General features: G+C 37.1%; 1 protein-coding gene across 1 annotated transcript in view; it reads right to left on the reverse strand.

The window, feature by feature from the left end:
* Positions 1–15,881, reverse strand: part of PRTG (protogenin) — a 136,852-nt gene that overhangs the window by 46,960 nt on the left and 74,011 nt on the right. The window contains exons 8-11 of the mRNA XM_061158236.1: positions 15,601–15,848; positions 13,265–13,429; positions 9,183–9,488; positions 6,113–6,301 (exon numbers count right to left, since the gene is read on the reverse strand). Coding sequence (XP_061014219.1) covers positions 6,113–6,301; positions 9,183–9,488; positions 13,265–13,429; positions 15,601–15,848 — 908 coding nt within the window. The remainder of the gene's footprint in view (positions 1–6,112; positions 6,302–9,182; positions 9,489–13,264; positions 13,430–15,600; positions 15,849–15,881) is intronic.

The raw sequence follows: 15,881 nt of genomic DNA on the forward strand, positions 1-15,881 counted from the left end.
ATTGAGGCAAACAACCAGGATTTAATTTGTTAATGAACTGTGGAACTTGTAAGTTAAATTGAGGCAATAGACATGAAACCTAGTCAACTGATGCTTTTCCTCTGTCAGGGCCATGGGCTTCTGCAACAGTGTATTGTACATGATGTACTATTGGAAAGCCTGATTCCATTTGGGATCACAAAAATATTCCCAGAAGAGTTAAGACTTAAAAGTTGGGCAAGATTTTTTCCAAACAGAAAGTATAGGTGTCTAATTTTGTCTAGAGAGTACCAAAAATATTTTAAAATGGAAGATTACCTTTCATCCAAGAAAAAGAATTTAAGAAAAGATAAACAGATGATTAACTGTAACTTTTGTATAGTTTTTACAGTTTCATCAACCTACAAACATTCTGTTTTTAATTAGAGGTAGCTGCAAATTGTCAAACAAAAGTTTTTTTATTGTCTTAATGAAACAGTATTTTTTTAGTAATGGGATGTTTTACACCAGAAGCTCCATTTCTTTTGAGCAACTTATTTTTTAAGTATTTTTTAAAATTTAAGTATTAAGGTTCTAAAGTGTGATCTGAATATCAATCATATGTGGCATTGCTGGACAGTACAGAGAAGGAAATTTTTAAGATTTTCACTATTAGTAAATTAGGAAAAAATATTTCACTATTCCCTAAAGTCTCTGTCAACATGTTTTGTCTTGATAACAGATTAAACACAAAATTAAAAAATGATAACTTAAAAGATATTTAACAATGAAGGAAGTGAAATACAGTACTTTTTAAATGTTCCCTTTAATTAGTGCTCATAGTCAATTTTATGGCCTACATAGCAGGTGGTTTCCAAAAATCATTCCTTTAAGAAGTCTACTGACTTCAGTTAAATGAACTTATTTTGTAATTATTTGAAAAGAAAGAATAAAAGAATGTAATCAGATACTGTTCAGAGCAACTTTTTCTACTAAAAGTGAAAATTATCTGTGGTAAAGCACAGGAAGAACTGAAGAGAGACAAAAAATGTGAGACTATGTCTTCAAAGATCTTGCCCGTGGTAAATGATAACAATAATGTTAATGGAATGTCTACACCAATCCTAAAAATGGTCTGTTAACAAATAAATGCAAAATGATCTCACAGAAACTAGTGCTGCATTGTGAAGTCAAAGCTAATCTGGACAGAATGCTTAATGATATTTATGTTGTTGTTGATACATTACTTCAGCGGTGAAAGACTCCTGACATCTGTAATGGTATTTGGGCTGGTAGTCACTATCAAAGCACCAGATTATCTGAAATTAATTTATACACTAAAAGTCAGTACAGAATTATACATCTGAAATTATTCACCATTAGCAAGATTTTGTTACACAATACCATGTCTTTTTTACTCCATCTTAAGTGATACAGTCAGAAGCATGCAGACCAACCACATCATACGGATTTTCACCTGCAGCATGCTTTCAAAGATTTTCTGAGTGTTATCTAAGCCTTCCTTGGCTGAGAGGGGTGAGGAACACAGTCTCTGAAAAGACTTAGGCTTGCTTTAAAAACGTGACTTCCATATTTCATAAATTGAAAGATTCTAATTCTCCTGAAAACAAAATCTCTATTATAGTAAGGTTCACAATGAAGCGTCTCTGATCATCATGCCACAAAATTCTGTTCTGCCTTGATGAAAGGGAAGATTACAACTTCCTCCGGTTAGATCAATTTGGCTCACTAATGCTAGTTCTCTATTTTCTTTCATAAGATATGTAACCATGCAACCAAACTCTGTTCTATCAATACTATAGGGAAAGATAACACCCAGAAATCTCACTTAATTTTATCATGCTTCTACACAAACTGGCTAATGGACTTTAAAATTACACTTGCGTTGCTGTATGGTAGAAACCATCACAACACTGTATAGCAAATTTCCTCCTTAATTTAAAACACAAATTTTAAAAAAAAGAAAAAAAATTACATCATTAACCAGGGACTGTTTCTTCAGACTCCTACTCCTAGTGTTGGGAGTTCTAACTTTAGATTTCTCAAAAAGAGATCTCTAAGTTTTGAAGGTGTGATTTTAAATATTTTAGATCTTTACAATTGGTGCTAAATAGCCTGCTCACTAATCATGCTTGCTGTGAAATATTTAATAGCACAAATTCTTTGACAAAATAGAAGCTAAAGATGATCTACTATCAGTGTCCTAAATGCTAAACTAACAATAGCACTATATAAGTAATCCTCCCCTTTTCACTTTCTTCTACACAGACAAAACAATTAAGAACAGTTTCTGACAATCAGCTTATGAAAACAGTCCTTTTGTGATTAGAAACTCTAACTTCAGAATTTGAAGCCAATTTCTGAAATAAACAGACAATAAAAGAGGAACAAATTATTCCAATCAGCCTATTATCAGGGAGCACAACTGTGCTATTAATTTTGCTTCAGTTTATTGTATGACGAATGAAACAAACACTTTAAAATTCTATTTAAACTGAACAAAAACACTTGAAGTACCAAGGGGGTAAAAAAAGTAAGTGAAAATAATCACTACAAAGATGCAAAATCTTGAAGAAAACCACAAACCACAATTTAGAACAAATCACATAAACATTAAATCACAAGCCCAGTGCTTTTTATCCAACTCCCCCAAAGTAAACCACTTCCAATAAAATCAAACTGTGTATCTTAAAACCATTAAACCAGAACAAACTAGCAACATTAAAATACTTCCACTGCTCTGCCAATATTTATACTACACTAACAAATACACAAGAATCTTTACCCACTTTAAGAAACAAAACATTCTACATTTCAGGGAATGGAGCTTTGAGGGTTTAAAGTATAATGTTCTAAAATAACTTTCAATATTAAGTACAATTAAATTTAGTTAATCAGATTTGGGAGAAAATTAGACAAGTAAGTCAACTGATTCTTGGTTTAATCCTTCTTGTTTTAAGGAGTGGTCACATTGGTTACATTTTTTTAATCTAGTGCTATAATAATGCCTTACATAAAAAAGAATTTTAAATGACTGTCAAAGGAACTGAAATACATGAACTCCTTCACCTATTTCTTTTTTTCAGAAACAAAGACCTATATATATTACTAAAGAGAATATGTCCCAGTAGCATACTTTTTTAATGAAAACTTAATTATCAGAAATTGAACAAAAAGGGCATCAGGAAGGGGATTAGTATGAAAATGAAATTTTGAGACATCAGTTTGCTACTCAAACTGACAATGAATCAGCAAACAAAAGCATTTAAATTTCATTTCCAAGCCCACTTAGTAAATCTAGTTCCAGTTAGAGTATCTTTAATGTGCAGAAGCTCAGTAAAAGCAAGTATTCGCCATGTAAGACAGAGATAGGGTTCCCTTAACCTACTGCCCTTTAGACACATCACTCTCTGTTAAACAGGCAGCTACTGCCAGATGCTCTCACTAAAAATGATCACAGATGGTCAGCTGTCCAGTTAACAGAAGATACCACCCACCCCCCAACAGCCAAAAGTAAGAAGGAAAGGAGTGAGAGCTGTTAACACTTGGTTGCTCAGTGGGGTAAACCCATTCGCTTGCTATAAGCTAGGCTAGGCCCCATGGTGACTTTTAAGAAAAGGAAGATGGGATCCCAGGACTCTTAAAAATTAGAAGGCATCTTAAAGGTGATCTAATTAACAGCTGTACAACTGTGTGAATCTGTACAACTGCATCCCTGCCAGTCAACCATTCCAGCTCTGTCCCTGAAACCCCAGGGGTATGGACGTGCCTCTAACAAGAAAGCCCTACGGCCATGACGAAGTCCTCTGCCTCCCTGCACTGCACTTACTCCAGCCACTCAGCCCAACTCCAGTCAGGAAACACGGGGCTATTTTAATAGATGGGGTATAGGGACTATAACAGAATCATTTCCTATTTTTATACACTATAAAATGATTTTAAACTGAATTACCCCAAATGGCATATGCAAAGGATCATACCATAAAAAAAAACTCAGGCAGTAAACATATGCAATTTATTTTTAAAACACAGGAAGAAATAAAGGTTTATAAGATGAAAGCTATTATATAGAGATTATAAAAGATTTTAACAAAAATCAATGGATCTTCTATATATATATATATATAAATATATGCTATCTGCAGAAAAAAATTAAATTTTAAAGAACTGTTTTTAATTGGCAAAGTTTTAATAAAATGTTTCTCTAAACTTTTCACAAGCAGAGCATTACTTTTTTTTCTAATACATTACTCATCTGTTTAGAATAAGCTACTAATATATTCCAGAAGATTGCTCTAAGAATCTACTGTTTTCTATCTTCAGTGTGTTTATATTTCTAAACTATCAGTGAAGAAATTGGAGGTATTAAGCTTGATGTACGATTTTTCATCAACAATTGTCTCAAAGCCTGTTTCTTACTTGATACTGACTAAAATTTTCCAGATGAAATGACATGCCTATGGAAAGGGAAAGCACCCTGAGAAAGCGTGGCTAGAGATAAATGCTGCTGAGTGCTTGACAGTAGGTTGCGCTAATGTCATCTGAGCATCAATGGCTTAAGGAAGGTCACCCTGGAACATATGTAACTTCTCATCCTTTATAAAGCTGCATGACAGGGATCAACTGTAAAACTTATTTAACCTAATACAGATTAAATTAAAATCCAAAACAACAAGATTACAAGCAAAATGCCATCTGGAAAACCACTGCCAGGAAGTGGAGGGTGGGGTTCTCTGTCCTTGGGTCTGAAAAGAGATTTGCACCACTGCTTCTTACTCACAGGGACTCTGGTCTAATGCTGCAAGGCCAGGGAAATGAAGCCTTCCTGGATGGGACCACTGTGCCTCTTTCCTGCCCGCACACCAAAGGGTGGTCTGTGACGGGGAAAGACAGAGTGCTTGTAAATGTCCAGTGTGTGCAGAAGGGGCTGTAACAATCCAGTAGGAATTCAGCTGATGATCATAAACTTGATGCTTTGTGCTTAAGGGTAAAAATCTACTCATGAGCAACAAACAGCTAAGTGTGTAGTCTACACCTTGAGTACCTGTTTATACTCATGCATTTATTGTAGTTGTAAGTGTCTTTATTATACCTTCTACTAAACATGTTTATATCACAAAACCCTTTCACTGTGCAAAGATAGGATGAATAGGGAACAAAACAGTGTCTTTCAGAACTCTGATGAACCCAAACATAAAATTAAGTGTTTTTTTCTTGAGTGTTTCTATGTTAGAACTATATACAATAAATATTTACAGTTTCATGGTTCATATGTAATAGCGTTATTTTGTACATAATTTACATATTTTTTACACATGCAAAATAATATACCTATACAGAACTCTCAGGCAATTTCTTTTTTTAAAAAAAATTGGTTATTTGTTAATACAATTTTAAATCTTACAGTCCATTTACAATTATTACAGAATATTGGCTATATTCCCCATGTTGTATCATAATCCTAGAGCCTGTCTTACACCCAATAATTTTTATACCCCTCTCTCCCCCACCCCATAGTGCCTCTCCCCTCTGCACTGGTAACCATTAATTTGCTCTTTATGTCAATTTCTAAGTTAATTTCTAAGTTAACCTGATCATCTGGTATAACAATATTGCTATTTTCACATTTCTATTCTACATCCACCATACAGTCACAAGAATAGATTGGTATCTCACTCCACCACAAGTGAACTTCAGAAAGTCAGATGCCCAAAGGTGGGGAGAAGATAGAAAGATATATTGGCTCAGAGGGTAAAGAATCTGCCTGCAATGCAGGAGACCCAGGTTCAATCCCTGGGTTGGGAGGATCGCCTGGAGGAGGAAATGGCAACCCACGCCAGTATTCTTGCCTGGAGAATCCCACGGACAGAGGAGCCTGGCGGGCTGCAGCGCACGGGGTTGCAGAGTCAGCCAGGACTGAGTGACTGAGCACCTGTGACACTGCCGAGTCACTCAACGGTGAGTCGAGGACCACTGAGCGACGCACGCAGCAGGACGCACCCAGTGAGGGAGTGAAGTCACTTCTTTTCTTTTTATCATTAAGTCAGTACTTCTGCCTTGCATCCAGTAACTTTTCCTCCCGAATGGTCAGAGAGGAAGGAAAAAAGGCAAAGCACTGTACAAGTGTACTCACCTAAACCACTGAGGGCGTAGAGAAGGTCACTGGTGTCTAAGAAAATGGGCCCGTGCTCCTGCTGCCCCTCCTCCTTGTAGTACAGCTTGTAGCCTTGAATGGTGGCTGTGTCCTCAGCATCTTGCTGCCACTTCACAGAAATGGTGGTGCAGTTCAGAGGTTCCAAATGTAACTCTGGAGATTTAGGGGCTAGAAAATTCATCAGATGTGTATGTGTAAGAAAACTCATAATTCACATAAAAACAGAGGAGAGTGGAGAGCTCTCCATTCTAAATCAACAGCTGCATAAAAGTTGAATTCCAATAATTACACTTGCCCTTCATATTAAAAATTACACAACGATATTAAACTTTGAGACAGAATTAAAAGTATATGATACTACGAAAAAAAAAAAAAAAAAAACTAAGGTATTGGGCTGCCCAAAAAGTTTGTTTCGGTTTTTCCATAATAGTGTATGAAAACCCAAATGAACTTTTTGGCCAATCCAATATATAAATAAGAACAAAATTATATTTGTGGATTTTAAGTTTTTTCAAAGAAGCATTAAGTATTTCCTAATTTTTAAAAATTTATTTTTTAATTGAAGGATAATTACTTTACAGAATTTTGTTGTTTTTGCCAAATATCAACATGAATCAGTCATATGTATTTCCTAATTTTGACCATCTAATTGTGATTAATCAATTAACAACAAAAAGCCCAGTCACATTACACTCCACATTAGTAAAAGAGGAGGAGGGTCTGGAACTTCCTAGTATTATAGTCTTTCTATTAAATTGATGATTTGTTTAAAAATAGTAGTGATATTAATTCTGTTCAGTTCAGTCACTCAGTCTTGTCCGACTCTTTGAGACCCCAACAACCACAGCATGCCAGGCCTCCCTGTCCATCACCAACTCCTGAAGTCCACCCAAACCCACGTCCATTGAGTCAGTGATGCCATCCAACCATCTCATCCTCTGTCGTCCCCTTCACCACCTACCCTCAATCTTTCCCAGCATCAGGGTCTTTTCAAATGAGTCAGCTCTTCACATGAGGTGGCCAAAGTACTGGAGTTTCAGCTTCAATATCAGTCCTACCAATGAACACCCAGGACTGATCTCCTTTAGGATGGACTGATTGGACCTCCTTGTAGTCCAAGGGACTCTCAAGAGTCTTCTCCAACACCACAGTTCAAAAGCATCAATTCTTCTGTGCTCAGCTTTCTTTATCGTCCAACTCTCACATCCATACATTACCACTGGACAGACCTTTGTTGACAAAGTGATGTCTCTGCTTTTTAAGATGCTGTCTAGGTTGGTCATAACTTTCCTTCCAAGGAGTAAGCGTCTTTTAATTTCATGGCTGCAATCACCATCTGCAGTGATTTTGGAGACCAGAAAAATTGAGCACTCTATTTCTTTGCATTAAGTGCAGTGGCTGCACTGGCACAGGAGTGATATTAATTAGGTCTCCATTAATAAATAACTTGGTAATTCAATTTCATTTAGACCCATGTATCTTTTTTAATTAATTAATTTTTTAATTGAAGGTAATTGCTTTACAGAATTTTGCTGTTTTCTGTCAAACCTCAACATGAATCAGACATAGGTATACATATATTCCCTCTCTCTTACCTCCCTCCCATCTCACTCCCCATCCCACCCCTCTAGGTTGATACAGAGCTCCTGTTTCGAGTTACCTGAGACATATAGCAAATTGCCGTTAGTTTTCTATTTTACATATGGTAATGTAAGTTTCCATGTTACTCTCTCCATACACCTCACCCTCTCCTCCCCTTTCCCCACGTCCATAAGTCTGTTCTCTATGTCTGTTTCTCCACTGCTGCCCTGCAAATAAATTCTTCAGTACCATCTTTCTGGATTTCATATATATGTGTTCAGTTCAGTCGCTCAGTCGTGTCTGACTCTTTGCGACCCCATGAATCGCAGCACGCCAAGCCTCCCTGTGCATTACCAACTACCGGAGTTTACTCAAACTCATGTCCATGGAGTTGGTGATACCATCCAGCCATCTCATTCTCTGTCGTCCCCTTTTCCTCCTGCCCTCAATCGCTCCCAGCATCAGGGTCTTTTCCAATGAGTCAATTCTTCGCATGAGGTGGCCAAAGTATTGGAGTTTCAGCTTCAACATCAGTCCTTCCAATGAACACCCAGGACTGATCTCCTTTAGGATGGACTGGTTGGATCTCCTTGCAGCTCAAGGAACTCTCAAGAGTCTTCTCCAACACCACAGTTCAAAAGCATCATTTCTTTGGCACTCAGCTTTCTTCACAGTCCAACTCTCATATCCATACATGACCACTGGAAAAACCATAGCCTTGACCAGATGGACCTTTGTTGGCAAAGTAATGTCTCTACTTTTTAATATGCTGTCTAGGTTAGTCATAACTTTCCTTCCAAGAAGTGAGCGTCTTTTAATTTCATGGCTGCAGTCACCATCTGCAGTGATTTTGGAGCCCAGAAAAATAAAGTCTGACACTGTTTCCACTGCTTCCCCATCTATTTCCCATGAGGTGATGGGACCAGATGCCATGATCTTAGTTTTCTGAATGTTGAGCTTTAAGCCAACTTCTTCACTCTCCTCTTTCACTTTCATCAAGAGGCTTTTTAGTTCCTCTTCACTTTCTGCCATAAGGGTGGTATCATCTGCATATCTGAGGTTATTGATATTTCTCCCGGCAATCATGATTCCAGCTTGTGCTTCTTCCAGCCCAGTGTTTCTCATGATGTACTCTGCATATAAGTTAAATAAGCAGGGTGACAATATACAGCCTTGACGTACTCCTTTTCCTATTTGGAAGCAGTCCTTTGTTCCATGTCCAATTCTAGTATATGATATTTATCTTTCTCTTTCTGACTTACTTCACTCTGTATAATATGGACCCATGTATCTTTGAAGGATGTGCAAGTTAAACATAGAGTAACCAAAAGTTTAAATTGTTTTCAATTAAACCCATGATTTATGGAATATTTTAATTTTTAAGACAAAATTTAAAAATATCAACCTAAGTTAAATAAGACAAAAAAGAAAGATACTGTGTTATTCTTCCTCAATAGTCAACATTTACCTTTCACACTTGTAGCTTTGGGAGTCCTGTGTGAGGTCCACACTGAAGACTCTCCCAGCCCCACTCTGGTGGCAGCAGTAATCCTCACCAGGTAGACACTATCAGGTTTCAGACCTTCCAAGAGGTGCTCATGAGTGGTCCCTGGGAGCTCCAGAACTTGGACGGAGTTGTCAGTGCTCAGGCGGAAGGAGAGGCGGTAGAGGACCACCTGGCCCCGCCGGTACTTGGCTGGGATGGGCAGCCAGGAGACGAGGATATCAGTGGGACTTCGACTTGTCAAACTAATTTCAGGAGGTCTCAGGGGAACTAGTCACACAAGAAGGCAGATTGCTTATCAATATTTAGAATCAAAATGATCAACTAGCACACTAGTATTTACTGAAGTATCTTAGCAGCAGCACATCATATAATAAAGGAGAGGTACTTCCAACTCTGGCTGAGGCTTCCAGTCAAGCAGAGTACAAACCAGAAAAAGGAAGGAAAAAATACTGAAGGGAGGATCCAGTGTAGAGAACCAAAGAAAGCAAGATTTTCATCAAGGTAGCTGTGACTATTTTGATGTTGTCTGGGATGCATGTGAGCTTACTAAATACTCATAAAAAACATGAGAATATTTCTCAATAACTTCACCAAGATGCCTTAAAACACAGAAAAGAGAATTTCACAAGAATGGAGAAGCTGAGGACAGCAGGGTTAAAACCTGACAAATAATCTGAAGTGTTTAACAGTTGTATCTTAAAAATTAGTGTGACTTTTTTTATCCCCAATTATATCTCCATGCTGCTTAACATTAACACAATGATTTTCCTGTGAATAATCTGAATACAACTGGCACTCCAGGAAAATGGCCCAAGAATACTGGGAAGCAGTCTAATATTAAAAGTTAAGATGAGTTTTGGAGTTAGCCTCTGCATAACTGAGTCCTTGTTATATCAATTTCTACTCTGTGTGATTTTGGCCAAATTAATTTCTCTGTGTCTAGGTTTCTTCATATACAAAATGGGGATGAAAACAACAGCTTCTTCTACAGGCTTTCCTGCCTCAAGTGATGGAAACTACCTGTCCAACTGCAAAAGGTGAAAACCCTGGTGTCACTCTTGACTCCTCCACACACTCCCCACATTCAGTCGCATGGCTCTGTGATTCACATGGCCACCCCCTTGGTCCCTGCACCGTCACCCTCAGCCTGTATTGTCGAAACAGCCTCCAAACAGATCTCCCTCTCTACCCTGTCCTCATCTCTACCATTTAGTCTCAACACATTTGCTATTAAATTCCAGGTCAGATCTTGTCATTATTCTCCTAAAAATACCTCCCATTTCACTCACAGGAAAAGCTAAAGTCCTCATTGAAGCTTCATGCAAAACCCTATCCATTGATACTTGTATGGTCGGCTCCTCATTCTATGCCTCATCTTCTACTACTCTCTGCTTGTTCCCTCCACTGTAGCCATGTTTGTGCTTCAGGCCCTTACCAATTTCTGTTTCCTCTCCAAGAACGCACGTCCTCCAGTTATTTGCCTAGCCAGTTCTCTCATTTTCGTTTCCTTTGTGTGTGTGTTAGTCACTCAGTCGTGTCCACTTCTTCGTGACCCCATGAACTCTAGTCCACCAGGCTCCTCTGTTCTTGGAATTCTCCAGGCAAGGATACTGGAGTGGGTAGCCATTCCCTTCTTCAGGGGATCGAACCCAGTTCTTCTGCATTGCAGGCAGATTCTTTACCATTTGAGCCACCAGGGAAGCCCCTTCATTTCCTTTAGCTCTTCAAATGTAACCCATGACAAGAGGTATCTCTGTCTGAAGCCTTACTCCCCTTCCCTGCTTTCTTCCTTCTTCTCAACACTTATTACTATCTAACCTAGTATGTATCACTGGGTGTTTATCTTATTTATTGTTCCTCTCCCTCTTCTCCCACAGTAGAAAGTAAGCTCCACAAGTTATGGGCCAATTTTTCATCTCTTTCATTCACTACTAAATACTGAATAACACATAGCAGGTACTCAATAAATATTTGTTGAATTAATGAAATAATAGGTAGAAAAGGGAAAACCAAGCATTTCTGAGTCCTTTACATGAACACATGAATTCTCACAAAAACCCAGTGAAGAGAGTGTCATTATTTCTACTTTATAGCTAAGGAAACTGAGGTAGAGAGGTGAAATCACTTACCCAAGGTCACAAAGCGTGGAAGTGAGGAAGTAGATCTAGAGATGGCCTTCTCACACCTACACTTTACTACTCTCATAAAACAATGGTTCTTCTATCATAGGGCTAGGTCGGGATTAAATGAGCCACTGGAGGAAAGGTTTTTTAGAACAGCCAGTGGCAAACATTTCACAAATATTAGCTGCATCTGCTGTGTACCCTAAGAGACCCACACGAAGTAGAATGGCAACCCACTCCAGTATCTTGCCTGAAGCCTGACAAGCACAGGCTGAGGAAATGGGGTGAGGTGGGGCGGATACTGATGTGGAAACTGAAAAAGCAGGGTCATAAGTCTGTATGTTATCCATAAAACAAAATGAAATTTAATTAAACAAAAAAGTTGCAAAATAAGGAAAGGTTTAAAGGAGAAAACTTTGAGATCATAACTGAACTGGAACTGGCAAGTTTAACCAGTGGCTTGCTATGCTTTACACACATTTTCTTCTATGGAGCAATACCTCATATACCAAATAAACCCAAAGCAACAACAGCAAACACCAGCCCATGTTTCACTTTAGTTTATGCATGTCAGAGGTTGTTAAACATAATGAGATAACTAGAGAGGTGATGGTTCACTCTAAAACGGAATAAACTCAAATGTGGAATTCAGCATCCAGATCAGTGATAATTTTTTCCTTTAGTAAAAGTCTGAATTTATAAATAAACATTTACACAAGTGGCATTATAGACATATAAGAGATGTAGGACTAAATGGATGAAGAAAAAGATTAAGAATCATTTATATTAAAATGCTATGAAAACTAAAGGAAGACCATTTCTTGAGGATGGCTCAGAAAACATTTGTAAAGGGGGAACAGTGTAAGTATATTTTAAATAATCCCCCTTTCACACTGTAGAGTACAAAAATGGGCTGTGGAGAGACCCTGAAAAGCAAGATGAAGAGTCAGAGGAGGAGAATCAGTTCTATCAGGACTATTTTAATGGACAGAATTTCCCACCATTATAAGAATATATGGGCTTCCCCTGTGGTTCAGATGGTAAAGAATCTGCCTATCATTCAGGAGACCTGGGTTCGATCCCCGGGTCGAGAGGATCCTCTGGAGAAGGAAATGGCAACCAACTCCAGTACTCTTGCCTGGAGAATTTCAAGGACAGAGGAGCCTGGCGGGCTACATACAGTCCATAGGGTCACAAAGAGTTGGACATGACTAAACGATTAACATTTTCACTTTCCTAAGAGTACATGGAGGCCCGCCCTCAAATGACAGCAATTCAACTTCCAACCAGAGATAACAAACTGAACAAGTAATACTTTCCTCCTTAAGCAGAATAAACACAAATTTTTCTAAAAATAAACCATCTGATTTTATAAGAATTTTTTAATTGATAGTACTAAATTTTATAAACTTTCAGTATCAGAAAATCAAGTCCTCTGACCTCCAGTCTTTACATACACTATTTGTAATTGCCATTACATTTATTCCTGTCAAGAGAATCTCACATTTTGTTTCAGTCGGTAAAGAAAACAAAAAACTCTGCAATGTATTTACAATTTAAACTAGGAACCTGAAGAAATATAATGACAATTTTGTTATTAAAATTTGCATTATGTGTCTGAATTTGTTCAAATAAATATTTATAGCTCATGGAATTTAAAATTATTGCTAAATCAGATGACCAATTTAAAAAACTGTATGAATTATAAACAAAAGTGCTCTTTATCCTCATCATATCATGTTACTGTCAAAAAATTGAGAGTAAGATCTGAAATGGTAAATTAGCCTGCTAAGTTATCACATCTGGTTTTTTTTTTAAAACCAAAACCAGGATATTTTTTCTTAAAACATATATTCCTTTAAAGTTGTAAAAAACATATTAATGTTCATGCTTACATAACTTAGAATCATGTTTTCTTACCATCCTCTAAAGTGTTCTGTATCACGTGGTCGGACATCTGACTGGCCCCCATTGGCATATATGCCACAATGTAGAAAGTATAATTGCTGGCAGGTTCCAAGTCATCAATAATATAATGAGTGGTGTCGTTTCCGATGACTACTTGATACTCTTCATTATTTAAACCTAGATTAAAGAATCGGTGTCTAAAAATTATGAATATTCAACATTAAATTAACAAGATCATTACCATTTAACAAGACTATGAAACACTGACCCTTGGATCTCTCTGTCATTTTTGTGACACTTTGAAAAATGTGAATAGGAAGGTTTTTATTTTCTAAAAGTAATCATATTTTGCTACAAGTTACTAGCTTGAATTTTTCCTGAAGAAATCAAATTGAAAACAATTAATCTTCTCTAAACTTCATTTAACATCTAGTCAAAACCCACAGCAGAGACAATGAACAGCAGTAACACAACAGAGTTTAATACTACAGAACACTGTAGTTCGTAACAGTGTAAATCTTACTTGCTTAAACTCATGGTTTCTTTTCTCTTTTAAACATAAATGGAGAGACAGTAGGGAATGTAATGGCTCGACTCTTTATAAAAATAAACCAAACCAAAAGTTGTCCTGCAAAAGGTCTCATTTTGCCCCTAGAGATTCTATTAAATTTGACTGACACAAGTTGTTCTTTTATTTATACTAAAAGCAAAAGAACTGGGAGGCACAGAATGTGCTTCAAAACGTTTTGTTCCACTATGAGGTACCCACCCCCCCACACCCAAAGAGGAAAAATACTCTCAGCAATTCTTAATAAAATATGCATGGCAAGATATAGAAGAGGATTTGTCTTTGTGCGATTTAATTCCTACAGAGCAAACCTGTAAAGTGGAACAAGAGCGCTGGCAGCTACTGTGCTTTGTGAACAATTCACAGTAAATGCACGTCAACTTAATCAAAACTCTCTAAGGATGGAGCCCCTTCTCTCCACACTGGATTTATAAACAAAACAGAAGGCAAATTCCACTATTAAGTTTTCCCACATTTCTGAATTAACTTGATAGCATTTTAATTAGACAAGATTACAGGCATTTCACAACAGACTAGCTAATGGCTCGTTAATTAGGAACTGCATAGTACGATTTCTGACCTACCAAACAAGGTCCTTGAGTTCAAATTAAAAAGCCTTGTTCTGCCTCTGAATAGACCACTGAGCTGCATGTGGAGGCTCTAATGAAACAGCCATAATAGCCAACAAGAGTGGTCTCCACCAAAGCCAGCATTCCTTTTACCTTCTTAAATCACTAAAAAGGGTATTAACATACTCCAACATGCTTAGTTATCAGATTTTCATTCTTCTTGCTACCATGACCTCTGATTTAAATTCAAAATACTACTTCAAAATACAAAAAACAAACAACAACAAACCACCTGTTTCTACAATTTTATTAGAGCACTATTCTTTGAAATTCGCTTGGAATGTCTACTGCATAAAAAAGCAGACTGTGTAAACAACTAAAATCTGTAAACCTCTGCTATGGTTTCCATGAGAAATCAACAGTGAAACCTCTAGGATTTATAACTAGTTTTTCCATTTCCTCTACATTTTTTGCTAAAAGAAAATATGAGGATAAAAAAAGATTCCAGATATGGAACTAAATAAAAATTTTAAGACAGATTTGATTTCTACTTTTATATAATAAATGAGATATCAATAAAGAGTATCCTGCTCAATTTTTAGAGACTTCTATGAGATTTCAGAAAACCTTTAAAATATAAAAATCATACTATGGGGAATTTGAAAATGTTTACTTTCCCCCTTGAAAATAACATGCTACGGTGACTAGAGTTCACCTTATTTTATTAAGTAGTTACACCATTGTTCCTATGTGATTGCATACTTAAATTGGTATACTAAGTCTTAAGGAATTGATCTTGGCTGAAATGAAATTCGTAAAGTACACCACTCTAACTTTTGAGCAGGCACAGATGGTAATTATTTCTAAACAAAAAAATCTTAAACTATACTTAAACACATAAAGAATCCACTCCAATATTCTTGCCTGGAGAATCCCATGAACAGAGGAGCCTGGCAGGCTATATAGTCCAGAGGGTTGCAAAGAGTCAGACGGGCCTGAAGGGACTGAGCAGGCATGCATAAAGTATACAACAATACAAAATTTAGCAAAAAACTGATACACAGATCATATAGTAATTATTTTTATTAAAAGAGGTAAATGCCACAGAACTTCAAAAATATTTTGTGGATTATGTGAAACATCATTTATATTGAAAACAAAGCTGTGACAGTAAGTAGCACTTAAAAATAAACACTTCTCAAATTGCTTACCTTCTGCTTTCATGTAGTGTACAGAATAAGCGATGACTTTGTCTGAATTGTAAAGTGGCCTCTCCCAAGCTAAAAGGATGGCTGAACTCGACATGGTTTCAGCATGCACGTTATAGGGAGCACTGGGTCTGTCTTCTGACATTACTACAGTCAGTCTGGCTCTAGATAAAATTGATCCTTGGCTGTTCTCAGCCATGCACTGATAAATAGCATCATCTTCAGGAATAATCTGGTTAATTACCAATTTACTGAAGAAAGAAAAAAATTATTTCAATGAAACG

Source organism: Dama dama, chromosome 12 (genome assembly GCF_033118175.1).
Source record: "Dama dama isolate Ldn47 chromosome 12, ASM3311817v1, whole genome shotgun sequence".
In the NCBI taxonomy this organism is placed as follows: Eukaryota; Metazoa; Chordata; class Mammalia; order Artiodactyla; family Cervidae; genus Dama; species Dama dama.